At 39.3% G+C, this 17,068-nt stretch overlaps 1 protein-coding gene across 1 annotated transcript in view; it reads left to right on the forward strand.

Annotated features, from left to right (window-relative positions):
- sipa1l3 (signal-induced proliferation-associated 1 like 3) overlaps positions 1–17,068 on the forward strand; it is an 82,267-nt gene that overhangs the window by 50,308 nt on the left and 14,891 nt on the right. The window contains exons 3-11 of the mRNA XM_059564856.1: positions 249–304; positions 408–1,836; positions 6,440–6,570; positions 7,654–7,842; positions 7,979–8,153; positions 9,131–9,234; positions 14,019–14,176; positions 14,324–14,909; positions 15,017–15,291. Of these exons, the coding sequence (XP_059420839.1) occupies positions 474–1,836; positions 6,440–6,570; positions 7,654–7,842; positions 7,979–8,153; positions 9,131–9,234; positions 14,019–14,176; positions 14,324–14,909; positions 15,017–15,291 (2,981 nt within the window). The 5' untranslated portion in view covers positions 249–304; positions 408–473. The remainder of the gene's footprint in view (positions 1–248; positions 305–407; positions 1,837–6,439; positions 6,571–7,653; positions 7,843–7,978; positions 8,154–9,130; positions 9,235–14,018; positions 14,177–14,323; positions 14,910–15,016; positions 15,292–17,068) is intronic.

A 17,068-nucleotide genomic window follows, 5' to 3' on the forward strand; every position in this document is an offset into this window, starting at 1 on the left:
CTTATTTTAGTTTCAGTAATTTTTTTTCTGCATTTTCCTCTCAAAACTGCTATTACCTTGAGCAAAATAGCATCACAAGGTTTACGAGTGGTAGTGATTCCAAAGTGCTTAGAGTAAGGCGCAGGTAAGGAAAGCAAAAAGATCCCAAATTCAAAAATCACAAAAGAATGTTTTTCAGTTGTTGTGTATAAGTAACCGGGTGAAATGAATCATACCAAATGTCTCTTTGTTTTTTTGCCTTTTTGCAGGTCTATGATTTAAGTGGCCTTTGAGCTTCCAGGTTGGTCCAGAAGGATTAGGAAAGGTGAGTCCTTTCCTACCAAAAAAAAAAAATGGGAGGAAGAAGCAACAGCAGTGTGGAGTCCATCTCTCCTTATTCTATCTGAACACCAGCAATCTTGATCCAGGATGCCCTCTACCCTGCGACCAGTGCCCTCATTTTTGGCCCTGAGACTACAGTGGGCTCCATAAACATGTACAGAGACACAGGGATGTGTGCCACCCCTCTCTCTCAACCTCTTCCTCCACCCCACCTCCGTCTACCCCTCCATAATGGCCACTCTTCCATGGGCGATCCAGCCCTGTCCCGTGTCTCCGTGCCTAAAATGGGAGTTCGAGCTCGGATTGCAGAGTGGCCTCCTCGTAGGGCACTTTCACGAGAATCGCTCCTTGAAAATGGCCAGGGCAGTCATCCGGATGACCTCAACAGTGAGGATGGGCTTACACATGGAAATGTGACCAGGTTACCACAGGGAGGTACCAGAGACAGTGACTTCCTTGAATCAAGTCAAACGAGGGCTCCAGGCACACCACCGACCTTTCGGACTTCTGGATTTGCTCTACTCCGACAGCGCTCCAACAGTGAGATTACATTAAGTGAGCAAGATGAAACAGAGGTCGAAGGCCGTTTGTTCCGGGAATATGGCAGTACATCTTCCATCAATGTACAGGCTGTTTCTGATCAAAGCTTCTTTGACATGCTCAACCAGTTCCAAAAGGAGCGGCCAGACCAACGTAGCACTGCCCCCGCCAAGCTTGAAGAGCTGCTTGGTGCTTCTTTAGAAGGACCCCCTTCACATGCCTTCTTGTCGACACCACGGCCCGATGACCGCCCAGAAAATCGTGTACGCAAAAAGAGTGGTGGCACGGAGTCGTCTCTTGGCACCTCCTCCTTATTCCGCAAACTCCGCAGCTCCAGCCGGGGAGAAACAGAGACTCCAAGAGTTGACTCGGATGACACACGACTCCCTGAAACATTATCTTCCAAACCCTGGGTGTGTGTGCGGAGTTTTGCCCACTTTGACGCTCAGAGCATTCTGTTTGATTTGCACGATGCGGCAGCTCGTCGGAGTTACGCTGCCCAGCGGCGAAACACAGCCACCGGAGCTTCAGCTGCTTCTACAGCTGCTGTTTCTTTGGCAGTTTCTAGAGCTATTGCTCTGGGGGGAGTGGAGCCCAGCTTCTCCAGCACTGATGACCTCAGTGTCAGGGACCTATCGGAAGGATCAACCCCAGGACTGGAACATTCAGAGCAGGGTGGTTCTGCTAGCATTAACCCCAACTCTCAGCAACAGTTGTTGCTGTGCTGCCCGCACTTCATCAATGAGACCGGAAGCTACAGGGAACGTAATGTCAGCTTCCTGAGCTCATGGGCGGAGCGAGGAGAGGCTGGCATTGTGGAGCCCCTGCTTCGTCCACGTTGCAGTAATGCCAGTGTGTCCAAACTTGAGGTACCGCCAGAGGTTCAAGCCACCAGGTTAGAGAGACTGCAGCAACACTGCATCGAGCACGTTGACCTGGGTGCCAGATACTACCATGAGCACTTCTATGGAAAAGGTAGGACATTTCTGATATGTATGTAGATAAAGGAAACTGCTAGATCACAAGTTCCCTGTTTGTCAGTCATTTATTTTGGGCAAGTCAACTACATATATCAGAATATGCAATGCATCAGCATATAATAATTGGATTGTTTGCAGGATCAGTTTCAATCTCCCTTGTGTGGTTTACCTCATTTATGTTCAATGCAGCACCTCATTGAGGGGCATATGTATGAACCTGCCCCACCCTCAATTATACTCCTGTATTTAATGGTTTCCCTTCACTTAGGCTCATTACAGGACAGGTCTTTGGGATTTACACTCTTAGAAAATTCTGTAGACCCAAGTTCTACCTGCAGTCCGTCCTTTGGAAGAGATTATCAAAGCATGCCACAATTATCAGTGCTTCTCACTATAAGCCAATAGAAGCACAAAATGGAGCTGAAGCTACTTTCCTGCCACACATCTGCCTCCCAAATGTTAATCTCGCTAAAGGTTTTGCTTTCTAAAAACCCCACAATGTCTAAAAATAGCATGTTCGTCACCTCTTAGCCACATTAGATAAATCCTTGCAGACGTGAGGTTATCTGAATGCTCTAATTAGTTGTTATTAATATTAAGTAGAGTTTGTGAGATAAAGGTTACCATTCCAGAAGTAATCTCCGTCATCTAGAAGTGTGTTTTCGGTGACCATGCTGCAAATCAGAAAGGGCATGCAGACTGGTTTTTATATTTTTAGATCTTAACTTACAACCAAAGCTAAGCAACAGTGTAAAATGCAACCATCTTAGCATGGGTATTTTGGTGCACATAAAAATGTCCCATATAAAAGTTCTTGAAGGTGAAGTGTGAAGGTGAAAATCAACCTATGATTGGCTTACTTGCAACTTACTTTTTTGTAAACTAGGAAAAGAGAAAGTATTTTACTTTTATAAAATTACACTTTTCACCTTTAAGCCACGCTTTTCATCATGGTCTGTTTTTCTCATTTGAGTGTTAAATGTTTAAGTTAATGAGGAAGGATTCCAGGCCACCAAGGTATTTTTCCTTGTGGCGCCAATTAATTGTCGTTTATCGGTTTTCTTCATTTTCCAGTGTAGCGGCACCTTGTTTTAGATAGTGTAATACCTCTGCTTTGTCAGTGAGCCACTGAAGCAGTGTGCGTGGATGTGTGTTGGAGTGCCAGCCATACAGCGGTTCTGACTTGGTATTCCTTGGTCAGGAAGGGCAACACTCTGCATCGTATCAAAATCTTTGCTGTGTTATTAAAAAGCCCGTATCTGCATGCTCCCGAGACTTATAATTCTCTCAACTCAAGTTTCCTGAGCTTTCAGTATCCTCACAAAATAACCAAACTCATATCCTGTGCTGAGGAAAACTGGATGACAGATTAAGGAAACATCAGTCCAAATGCTAACAGGAAATTAAGACTGGAAAATTTTAAGATATCCCATTCACTTGCTTATTCTAATGTAGTATTTTTGCACCCTGCTATAATCAGATCATATAATAGTAAATCATATTATCAAATATAGGAAAACAGATTAGCTGAGATGTGTTGTTTTTCATGCAAAAAAATAAATAAATAAACACAGTGCAACATGCAGTCAATTTCGTGGATGAATTGCATTAGTGTGGTCCTTTTTAAAATTGTAGTCAAATCTGACCAAAATGGCCACAGGAGACAACCACCTCGATTATGAACTTGAATCACTTCCTCTGTTAGACACCGATTACTCTTTCATGTTCAAACCACATGCTATGTTCAGCTTTTCAGCTTTTTTCAGCATTACTGTGTAATGTATGGAATGATATTGCGGACTTTATTCAAAAGGTATTGCAAATTGTATTTGCAATTGCGTTTTCAATTTGTGGACGCATAAAATGTGACATAATCCAAACGCAAATGCAAATCGCGCATTACCGTTTTCATTTTCGATTAAGTGAACGCACAGTGTCTGCCAAATTTAAAATGGAAATGCAAAGTCCGTTTGCAATTGTGTTTCCCATATCTTATGAGCTATGAGCCTGTCATATTTAAATAGCAATATTAATTACCACATTTGCCTTTTCACTCTCTCTGCACTGTGCATGTAAACTGCCAAAACTCAAATGGAATCGCAATACCTTTTGCATTTGAATTTCCAACGTCTACAAGAAAACCTGTCAATCAAGTGACAGGGGTGGGGCCATTTTATTGGGCGTGTTTGCATTGGGAAGTGACGATCGTACTAAAATGTACCATGTTTTTACTAGGGTAAATATGAGTTAACGATAGGGATGGGATGGTATGAAAATTTAATATCACGATTATAGTGACTAAAATTATCACGATTATCAATATTATCACGGTTTTGTTGAAACGAGATGAAAGTGTTCAAAAATAGTTGATGCTCACACTGAAAACATTTCAGCAAGTTTTATATTTAATAATCAACAAACAACTAATAAAACAAGCAACTCTATGCACTTAATTTAAAGAAAGATTAAATTCTGTGGCATTTCCTTCCTTACAATGAAAAGTGTAGAAGCATAGAAAAGTCACTGACTTTCGCCATTCCTTCTCGAAAAAAAACAAAAAATATTGTGCGCTGCGCTTGCATCAGACTGTTGCTGGCTGGACATGATTTAATAGCGAGTTATTAAAACCGCGATAATCAAACACGGTTTTAATGATAATTCATTTTTAAACGATATTACTAACCTTCAGCACATTTTATCACGGTTATCGATAAAACCGGTTATCGTCCCATCCCTAGTTAACGATAGTGTTTATAATTAAGCCACAGTAGCCACAAATGTACAGTTGTCTGAGACGAAATGTTCTTTAACATCATGAACCATAAAATGTAGTCAGTGTTCTGCTATTGTTTATTTTCATAATAGGTAAACACAGGCCACAAGTTAACACGGTCACATTTCCTTGATTCAGCAGCTGCACGATGTAAAGCCGATAGTCCTGTCTTCAATCTAGAGATCTGGTGCTGATTCAGTGTAGCTTGGTAGCTCAGTGGTTAGTGACTGTCATCTCTCCCGGCATACCGTCTTTTAGCGCGTGTTCGAAACCCGGGCCAACACAGACGTTCTTTATTTTTTTGTTTATCCTACTAACTTCAGCCGCCAAACGGGCGACATCACACTCCCGAGTCGAATGCACAAAGTCGGAACTACTGAGGAAGCAAGTCCGAAATCAGCGGTTGAAGTTAGTAGGATAAACAAAAAAATAAAGTCTGTGTTGGCCCGGGTTTCGAACACGCGCTAAAAGACGGTATAGCGTGAGAAATGACAGTCACTAACCACTGAGCTACCAAGTTACACTCAATCAGCACCAGATCTCTAGATTGAAGACAGGACTATCGGCTTTACATCGTGCAGCTGCTTAATCAAGGAAATGTGACAGTGTTAACTTGTGGCCTGTGTTTACCTATTATGAAAATAAACAATAGCAGAACACGGACTACATTTTATGGTTCATGATGTTAAAGAACATTTCGTCTCAGACAACTGTACATTTGTGGCTACTGTGGCTTAATTATAAACACTATCGTTAACTCATATTTACCCTAGTAAAAACATGGTTCATTTTAGTACGATCGTCACTTCCCAATGCAAACACGCCCAATAAAATGGCCCCACCCCTGTCACTTGATTGACAGGTTTCCTTGTAGACGTTGGAAATTCAAATGCAAAAGGTATTGCGATTCCATTTGAGTTTTGGCAGCTTTTCATGCACAGTGCAGAGAGAGTGAAAAGGCAAATGGGGTAATTAATATTGCTATTAAAATACGACAGGCTCATAGCTCATAAGATATGGGAAACACAATTGCAAAAGGACTTTGCATTTCCATTTTAAATTTGGCAGACACTGTGCGTTCACTTGATCGAAAATGAAAACGGTAATGCGCGATTTGCATTTGCGTTTGGATTGTCACATTTTATGCGTCCACAAATTGAAAACGCAATTGCAAATACAATTTGCAATGCCTTTTGAATAAAGTCCGCGATATCATTCCATAGTAATGGTTATCTTTTGAAAGCAATGATAAAGTCCCAAACCAAAAAGGTTATTTAAACTTCAAAAATCTAACTGACTCTGTATATCATTTATGAATGTGTTGACATAAACCGTAAATTCACAACCCATTTTATAGTTCTGTTGTAATACATTTTTCTATTAAGAACATGTTCTAAAAAATAGTGTTGTTATTGTTTACAAAGATTCACAAATTCAGGTCTTAGAGGTCTATATCCTCCGCTGCCAAAAGCTGTAGGAGACACAGGAGAATGATAACTTCCTTCATTCTATAAAGCATGTGCAATATTGTATTAGTGGCTTTGTCTATGGTTTTCTATTTGATTTGAATGCTCACAGTACCCACAGGAAGTTCTATAGCCACCATGACCTAGATTTGTAGAGCTTCCCTTACAAATCCCTCCTTTGTCCCGTGTCCTTCCCTCCATCTCTCATCCTTCATATCAACTTCCACTTTTCTCCTATCCATTGTCTTCACCTCATTAATTATTTTCTTCTCTTTTATATTCTCATTTTCTGTATTAATGGCATTAATCTATCCTCTCTATTTTCATTCATCCATCTCTCTTTCTCTCTGCCCTAACAGAGCACTGGAACTACTTTGGTAACGATGAGAAGCTGGGGCCCGTGGCTCTTAGCATTCGAAGAGAGAAACTGGATGATACCAAAGATTTAAAGGACCAGTACCAGTACCGCTTCATCTTTCGCACTAATGAGGTGTGTATGACACAGATATTTGTGAAAATGAAATGAATTAAACCTGGATCAGACAGGGGCTCAGCTCACATAAACCCATGACAAGACGATTCATTTACCCACAAACATAGTCTCCGTGGGCTTCTCTGGCCACTTTAAGCCATCTTTTTGTGCATAATATTTAAGCATTTTGCAATCTGATTAAATTTGTGGCTTGAGAGAGGTTTGGGCTAAATTGATGGACCCTTTTGGGCCAATGCTTTATTTATTAGCACAGTAGGGAGGCAAGTTTTACTTGGTTTGCTCATAATTCGAGACATTGTAAAAATGAACAAAACAATTTTGAGTATCTCATATATGTTACACTGGGGTTTCAATGTGCAGTAGTTACACTGAAGTTGCAAATAAATTGGGCATTTTTGTGCCTTGCATGCAAGACATTTCTATAAAGACCATGCAGTCATTTTTGCTTAATAATGGTGTGTTTGCAAAGTGCTGAGTTGGTATGACTGCTGCTCTGCTGGGTTTAGTCAGATTACATGGCTGCCTGGACACATCAAACTCACCCACTCAGTTTATTCACATTCACACATCGTCATTATTCTCACTGTAGATGTGCTCCTAACTCGTTTCAAAATAGCCTTGAACATGTAAACTGGTTCAAGAGCGTTATATTAGTCAGAGGTTCGAGCTGAATGATTGAATGGGTGGCTGTCCATGTGACCAGTCATATGACGTCATAAGATGTGTGACTAATAGCACAAGAAACCAGAAACACAAGCCTAAAAAAAACAAATATTTTAAGTATTCCAGTATTTCCACCTGTTTGTACTCATTTTACAATATCTAATGGCTTTAGCATCAGCTGTGTGAGTTTGTGTCAGTTTGTGAGATGCTGCAAGGCAATGAATCAGGGAGCAGTGGGGAAAGGATGCCACACAGTGGGCACTCCTAGACACCATTTTTCAACCATTCATTATCATTCTCATGCTCTTGTCACATGCTCTCAGAGGATATTTCAGCAGTCATATGATGGCATTTGATGTTTGGTGTGTGTGTGTGTGTGCATGCTTCTCCCCACATGGTTTCCTGTGGCTGCTGCAGCTGGTCACGCTACGAGGAGCGATCCTGGAGGACTCCATTCTGTCCACAGCAAAGCACGGAACGCTTCGTGGTTTGCCTTTAAAGGAGGTTCTGGAGTATGTGCTGCCAGAACTCAGCGTGTCCTGTTTGCGAATGGCCCTCAGCACACCAAAGGTCACGGAGCAGCTTCTTAAACTGGACGAGCAGGGGGTGAGTAAAGGATGACCCATCGGACTGATGAAACTGTCAAAAGTCTAGCTTTAAGTTCTTTAATAGTTCCCCAAAAATTAAAATAGCAGAGTTCCTCATTTGTTTGTGTGACTCTGCCACTGTGTGTGTCCTATAGCTCAGTCAGAAACACAAAGTGGGCATCCTGCTGTGTCGAGCAGGACAGAGCACTGAGGAGGAGATGTACAACAATGAAGAGGCTACGCCAGCCTTCACCGCCTTCCTCAAGCTGCTGGGAGAAACTGTGTGTCTGAGGGGTTTCAACAAATATGCTGCCCAGCTAGACACCAAAAGTGAGCAAGGCTTTCTGTCTCTCTTACACATGTCCTAAAAAGGCTCAGCATGATAAAGTGTCAAGCAATAAATCACGTCTCTTCCATGTTAATCAGAGTTCCAGTCCTAACCCACCACGACCATCAAAAGCATAGTGTGTAAATCCATTTTGACGGTTTCTTGATTACAATTGAAGCATCACATCGGGTAGCTCAATGAATGCACAGTGAAATTTCAAAATCTTGCTCAGAACGGCTCAAACTATATATATATATATATATATATATATATATATATGTATATGTATATATATATATATATATATGAATGTGTATGTATGTATGTATGTGTGTATATATATATATATATATATATATATATATATATATATATAATGTGTGTGTGTGTATATATATATATATATATATATATATATATATATATATGTATATGTATATATATATATGTATGTACATGTATATATATGAGAGTGTAATTAAAATCAGAATAGATAACAGCTCTTCATATTACAAATCATACAAATCATATTAAATGTAAATTAAATGTAAAATTAAATCTATGCATTTAGCAGACGCTTTTATACAAAGTGACTTACTGTGCATTCAGGCTTTCAATTTTTACCTATCATGTGTTCCAGGGGATTCGAACCCACAACCACTTGAGCTACAGGACAAATTATAACCATGACTATTTAAGTAAAAAGTTGAATTAACACAATACAATTAATAAATTAATATATTTCATTAAACCTAATGGTCATGTTCTCTGGTGTGTTTATTTATATATATATATATATATATATATATATATATATATATATATATATATATACTTTCATACATATACATACACACACACACATACATTAATTTAAATTTGGGTTTAAACTTTTACACCATATTTTCAGTGCGGTACATTGACATTGTCACTGTGCTTTGGCGTTATAATGATTAATATTCATGTGTTTGTTTAACAGCGGACTCAACTGGAACACACTCCCTGTATACAACCTACCAGGACTACGAGATCATGTTTCACGTGTCCACCATGCTTCCATACATGCCCAATAATCCTCAACAGGTAAGACACACACACACATGCACGTCAGTACATCCAAGAGCCTGTATAGAACCGACATGACCCAACTTATCCTGACACATCCCTCCCCCTCTCTCCCACCTGGACAGACTCTCAGAATGTCTTACACATTGTTCACATGCTATTCATGTTCTTTGCTCATATTCAGCAGGGTGTTTGTGGTGGGCACTTGCATGTGGCAGACTTAGTCTGCAAAGAAACATCTGGAATGCTAGTAAATTTTATAGAGTGGCAGAAGAAAATCCTGTGGAAATTCAGCAGCTCTTTTTTCACACATCACAAGTGGCCACAGCCTCTGGATGTCCACTCTTACAGTTAAATTTTTTGTTTTGTTTTTTTTGTTACATGTGGGTATGAAGGAATTGCTCTTGCTCTTTCTTTTTCAGTTTGTTATTGTCAAGTTCTCCCGCTGTTTTTATATCCACTGGTGTATGAATCAGAGCAGGGTGTGGTTTTCTACTGATTTCCATACTGTTGATTACGTTCCAGTATTGTGGCATCTTCTACCCTCAGGAAGTTTCATGTGAATGCATATGTGTCAACAACTTTGTAATGAAAACGTTTGTTGAAAACACACTTAAAGGCAACTTGACTTGGCATTTTCACCTTTAACTTGCATAGTGTGATGTGCATCTTCGTTAAATAGAGTATTAAGATGGAAATAATGTAGGGAAAGGCTTATTTATTAATTTTTTTTAAACATCTTTTTAGTAACGTTTTAATTTTTAATCATTATTGCTGTTATTTTTATTTATCACATATTATGTTTTATTTTACTTTTTTTTGTAAAGTTTTGTAGTACTTTGAATATAATAAAGGCACATTACAGTTCTTGCAGTCCACATTAAAGCACAATGAAAAGTGAAATTGTGAAAGTGACGTGACATTCAGCCAAGTATGGTGACCCATACTCAGAATTCATGCTCTGCATTTAACCCATCCAGAGTGCACACACACAGACCCTGAACACACACACACACACACAGACACACCCGGAGCAGTAGGCAGCCATTTATGCTGCAGCACCCGTGGAGCAGTTGGGGGTTCAGTGCCTTGCTCAAGGGCACCTCAGTGGTGGTATTGCCTGCCCGAAATTCAAACCCACAACCCTGGGGTTAAGAGTCAAACTCTCTTACCACTAGGCCACAACTTCCTTTCACAATTTGGTTATGCAGAAATTACACAACTTTAAGTAAATTCTGATCTTCTCCCCCTTTCAGATGACCTGCAGAGGGCAGTCTTTATCTGTCAGAAAATTCTCTGTTTTTAAAGCACACAGACAAAAAAATCAGCCCCTCACATGGGAGGGTGATGTAGTGATTAAGGTGAGGTAGAATAGGATTTCAGGCTGTAGAATCGTTTCAGAATCGATTACAAGAGTGTACCCATCAGGACTCATTATAGGGGATGGGAGGACCATGCCAGCATTCAAGAAAGACCAGTGTTTCCATGGTTTTTCCTTAAAGTGTTGTTGAAATGTAAGATAGATTATATAACTGATGCCCTCACACTGTTTGTGAACGGGTGGGCAGCCTCTATTGCTCTGACTCAGATTGGAGGCCAGTCTTTCACATAGAGACATAGAGATGCTCCTAATTTCACTATCTGTTTTTAAATATAGATTAAATTTAGTTGTAAACATCGGTTCTCAGTATCTCTGCTGTCAGCTCTCTTAGTAGATCTCCTACAGTTCAAATGAGTTAATTTAACTCGCTGAACATCTTGCCCTGATCACAGTTTAGAATAGACAATTCAACTCCATACATAACAGCAGAGAATGGCACTCCGGAGTGTTTTCAGATGTCTTTTTGCATTATACTGCATTGATATTCCTCTGACAATCTGGTTAGGGTTTGAACTAAACTACTAATCCTTAGAATTAACCTTCTGCAGTTAACTCGTCCTGAACTAATTAACATACAGACTCTATTTAAATGTTTTATGTTTCAGCTTTCATTTCAGATGTAGGTGTGTAGGTGATTCATGTATTAGCTTTCTTTTTAATCATTTGAAAACTTTAAGAATTCAAGAATTCCCATTACCATTGTATTTGAAATATAATATACACCACTATTCAAAAGTTTGGACTCGGTTTGATTAGATTTTTTTTTTTGAATGGTAAAACTTTTGTAACATTATACTGTATTTTCCGGACTATAAGTCACACTTTTTTTCTTGGTTTGGTTGGTCCTGCGACTTATAGTCAGGTGCGACTTATTCATCCAAATTAATTTGACATTAACCGAGAGAAATTAACTGAGAGAAAACATTACCGTCTACAGCCGCGAGAGGGCGCTATACTGTACTGCTCAGTGCTCCTGTAGTCTACACTGAAATCATAGAGCGCCCTCTCGCGACTGGAGACGGTAATGTTTTCTATTGGTTCTTGGTTCTAAATAAATGCGACTTATAGTCCAGTGCGACTTATATATGGTTTTTCCCTCGTCATGCCGTATTTTTGGACTGATGCGACTTATACTCAGGTGCGACTTATAGTCCGAAAAATACGGTAAATGTCTGTAGTGTCACTCTCCTTGAATTTAATGCATGCATGCTGAACTAAAATCTTAATTTATTTAAAGAAAAAACAATCTGACCTCAAACTTTCGAAAAGGTAGTGTAATATAACTCCTAAAATAAAGTATGTGAAGGACTCAACTCACTCAAATGGTTCCAACAGTGTTCCAGAAGAACCATTAGTTGCTAAGCTAACAGGCACAAAGCGGGACACATTTCTGGGCACAGCTTAAGAAGCATAAAAATACAGGAGCACACACACAAAAAAAATGGGTAACACTGTTTTTAATTTGATTGTTGTGTAGCAGTTTTAGGTATGGAATGAATTGGTATATTTGTAATCAAGGTAACACTTGTTAACTATTAACTACAACAATTTTCTCAATAAATTCTTAATTTGCTGCTTATTAATAGTTAGGTTTAGGTATTGGGTAAGATTAGGGATGTAGAATAAGGTCAAGTAGAATAAGACATTAATATGTTTTTAATTAGCACTAATACATGGCTAATATTCTAGTAATATGAATGCTAATAAGCAACTAAAGTGTTACCGTAATCAACATTTCTGTTGCTTTTTCTGCCATTTTGGATCTTGGATATATGCTTTCTTTGAGCTTGCTGCAATACATTCTGAGATTGCTTTCCATATTAAGGATATATTTAAAGCTGCCGTGAATTTGGTTAAATTGAGGTATCTAGAATGCAGAATATTTATGCTTGTGTAATGAATTAACCTTAGTATTCATCTGGAAGAAGGAGGCGGGAACCGGCGGACAATCAAACAACATTTTAATAATACAAAATAAACACAAAACAGCGCACCAGCCCCTCACGGACGACTGGTGCGCTAAAATAAAAATCAACACACAACTAAAAGCCCAGGCCTGGTCCTCTCTCGTCCTTCACTGTCGTCGCTCCAGTTTTATATCCTTCCATCTCCTACGTGGGACTCGATATATCCCTCCTTGTTCCCACGTCCCTCCGCCCCACTCGCCACAGCTTGCTAACCATTTGGAACTCTTAGAGAGCACATTTGTTGAATCTAATTGTCGTGACAGTGACAAAGTGGCTCAGATGCATCATTTCATTTACTAATTTAATAAAGCCAGAGAAGCTAAAACCTAAGATTATCTAAAACCGAAATACTATACATTTGCGCACACTGCTATTTCCTTCAGGAAATGTAATTCTAGCACAACTTGATCTTTTTACAACATTAGTCCATTTTATTGCATGTGTTTTAGTGGCTTTCTCACAGATTGGTGCTGCAGTGCTGTTAGCAGGCTTTTTCACACCTCTGTGTCTCTCACCACAGAAATCATTGTGCTTCTATGAAGATACTTCTGCCAGTTTCCTTTTTTTCTGTGTCCTTCAGCAGAACACTCTATCCTTTCTCTCTCTGTCACTCACTTACTCTCTCTCCCTCTCCTACTCTTTCGCCCCTTGCAGTCTTGCTTTTATATCTTTTGCTGGTACATTGTGTGCATTAAACAGTAACATACACTGAAGGACAGACCTGAGCCATATCTAGTTGGGCTCTTGGACTCGGACTAGTAAGTGACCACCTATTCTTATCTCACTACAAAGTGCATCACATAAAAGTCTCATGTCTCTTTCAAAGGTGGTTCTAAGCTATTAAAAACAGCAGGGGTTGCCAGACCTTTAATGTAAATGATATTGTAGTAGCCTTTTAAGTTTTATCAGGTTAACTGAAATTTATATTTAAACACCTATTACTGTTTATCACCGCATTTAGTAAGGGAACTTTCTACCAATTAATAGTAGCATTTTTAGTCTTTCACCTTTAAAAGTACAATAATTTTTAACAGTCAACTTCAGCAAATCCAGTGAGCATGTTTTCATCAAAAGTACTCACTATATCAGCCCGGGACCTTGTAAATATGACTTTCTGTCCAGATGGACAGATTAAAAAAATGTCCTCACTTCCAGCATAAATTCAGCCAATCAGAGTAGAGCTTGTCAGATCAAGAAAGCACTTTTCAGTTCTTTGTCCAACATGCATCAGACAGTGAATGTGGCTAGTCTGAAAGAATCCACCTAGCAGCCGTCTAGAACACCTAGCAACCACATAACCATCGACAACAACTCAGAACACCTTAGCAACATCCCTGCAAACATCTACAACAATGTTTCAACATTTTCTAAAAGTAAAAATATACAGTGTTTTTTTGTTGTTAGTTTTTTTGCATCGAGATTCTGATTTGCTCTTCCTTTCATTTCTCTGACAGCTCCTGAGGAAGAGGCACATAGGAAATGATATAGTCACGATTATATTCCAGGAGCCGGGAGCCCTTCCCTTCACTCCACAGAATATTCGCTCTCACTTCCAGCACGTGTTCGTCATTGTCCGTGTGCACAACCCTTGCTCTGACAACACCTGCTACAGGTTGGCCTTGTTTCCATGGCAACCTTTGCTGAGAACAGCATTGCATGATGGCCTGATTACTGAGATATGTTGTGAACATGTAGTTCAGTGAGCAAAAACTCTGCTGGGATTGGTTGAAAAAAGTAATCGGCTCTTTTTTTCCTATAGTGTGGCAGTGACCCGCATGAAGGACGTGCCTCCATTTGGTCCACCGCTACCTTCAAGCGGATTGACGTTCCGTGACCCAGCTGCCTTCCGCGCTTTCCTGCTGGCCAAGATCATAAATGCAGAGAATGCTGCGCACAAATCAGAGAAGTTCCATGCCATGGCAACCCGCACACGCCAAGGATACCTGCGGGACCTGGCGGAGAACTGCGTTTCCACTACGCCACTCGACACGGCTGGCAAGCTGAACAATCTCATCTCTCTGGCCTCCAAACGCAAGGAACGCATCCGGGCACGCGAAGCTGCGGAAATGGGTGCCTTAGGGGCGCTTGTTTGGCGTGTACTTGCGCAGGACTTCAGTGGCGGAGGAGCCGAGCTTCCCTGTGCTCTAGCCATCTCCAACGAGTACATTGTCCTGGCGGACTGCTCCACCAAAGAGGTGATATTTAACTGTTTCTGTGCTGATGTGATTGGTTGGACAGCAGAGAGACTTGCACTGAAGATTTTCTATGGTAGAGGAGACCACGTTGCCTTACGGGTACACGAGGGCAGTGCACAAGATATCAGAGAGGTTGTGCAGAGACTTAAGGTAAGGTACTGATACAACATACATGGACAGTCAGTTCATTGGTTTGCATTATGGGATATGTCATTTAAAGTCTCTAAAATCCTGTCTGTGTTTTTTTTTCCATTAAGGCATTGACTATAGGTTGTGAGACAGTTGATATGACGTTACGACGTAATGGTTTAGGCCAGCTTGGTTTCCATGTGCGTTTGGACGGAACTGTGTCCGAAGTGGAGGAATACGGCTTCGCTTGGCAGGCAGGGCTCCGGCAGGGTAGCCGGTTGGTAGAAATCTGCAAGGTTGCCGCTGTGACGCTCTCCCACGAGCAGATGATCGACCTACTGCGGACTTCGGTCACCGTAAAAGTGGTCATTATTCCACCTTTTGAAGAGGGAGGGCCACGCAGGTGAGGCTTTTGGGAAATTGCATTTTCTTTGAGTTTGCAACCATTTTGAAATCTAGATGGCTGCTGTTTGAGAAATCAGATGCTGTCTGTCAGCTTTTTTGAATTTAGTTTTAGTCCTGTGTCAAATGTAATTTTTAGTTTTAATCATATTTAGTCAACTTGCATCATGATTTATTACATTTACATTGATGCATTTAGCAGACACTTTTATCCAAAGCGACTTACAGTGCATTCAGTGCATTACATTCTTTTTACCAATATGTGTGTTCCCTGGGAATTGAACCCACGATCCTTTGCTCTGCTTATGCAATGCTCTACCACTGAGCCACAGGAACATCACAGAAGCCTCGTCTGAAGTGACACATATGTTATATAGAATATATAGAAAGATAGTAGCAGTGTGCAGAGCATTACAAACTTGCACTGTTGGTTCTTATGCATATGTCAGATTTTTGGTAAGTGTATGAACTATAAAGATCTTGACTAGTTTGCTCGAGTATCTTTGATTAAGGGTTGGAGCTAAACTCTGCAAGGTCAGATTTGAGGAACCCTAGTGTAGCATCTTTAAGATGATTTAGAAAATGACATGTCTGACACTGAATTAAGCTGTCTTAATTCAACTTAAGAACTACAAATCCACTATATATATGAACCATATCATTATACTAGATTTTTTTTATGTTTTGGTATTGGCTGAAATTGGATGTTTAATTGTGCATACTTATTTCCCATATTTTTACATTTTACTTTGGCTTCATCTAACATTTACGTGAAAGTAATCTTTAAAGCTAATAAATTAATATTTAGCAAATCTCAAAATGAATATCCATTTTTCATACTGCGCATTAATATTGTGATGGCAACATTTACTGGTAGCATTTAAAACGATTGGCTTTAGATTTCTGTTTTTTTTTTTTTATTATTTACACAAAACAGTATCAGTTTTTAAATCTGCTGTTTATCAGTTATCAGCCATAACATGAAATGTAAAGCAAGATAAGGTAACACTTTACAATATGGTTCATTAGTTATCAGTATTCTATTAGTTAACATGAACTAGGCATGAACAATACTTCTACAGCATTTATTGATTTTAGTTCATGTTAAATTCAAAATTTACTAATGGATTATAAAAATAAATAAAAAATCCCAAACTGTATTTGTTAACATTAGTTAATGCACTGTAACAAACAATGAATAACTGTATTTTCATTAACTAACATGAACAAAGATGAATAAATAGTGTAACAAATGTATTGTTCATTAATTCATGTTAGTTAATACATTATTGTATAACCTCTTTGTGAAGAGTTACCAAATATAATTATGGAAGCAACATCATAATAAAAACATTGATGCAAGCATATAGCATTGTTGCAAACCGTTATAAACACAATGGTGATGCATTGTTAAGAGGTTTCCCATTAAAAAAAAACATGGTCCTGCAGGTCAGAACCACAAATCATTTCTCATGTATTTCATTTGTAAATCTTTTTTTATATCCTGTTCCTTTACATACTTTGACAAACAGTTTTAATTGGTTTATTTAAAAATTTGTTGAGCGATACATAACACCATATTATTGTTCTTGCAGTATTTATTTTCTTTTTTTCATTTTATATACTACAAATTCACTTCTGAATCAGTTTAAGGTGTGATTGTTTGGACATTTGCTGGGAAGGAAATGTAGAGATTGGACCTCTTGGAACTTTAATTGAATACCACTGCAGAGGAGATTTCGATCAGAATGTTAGATAGCTCTTGTGACTCCATTAAA

This window comes from Carassius carassius, chromosome 13, assembly GCF_963082965.1.
Source record: "Carassius carassius chromosome 13, fCarCar2.1, whole genome shotgun sequence".
In the NCBI taxonomy this organism is placed as follows: domain Eukaryota; kingdom Metazoa; phylum Chordata; class Actinopteri; order Cypriniformes; family Cyprinidae; genus Carassius; species Carassius carassius.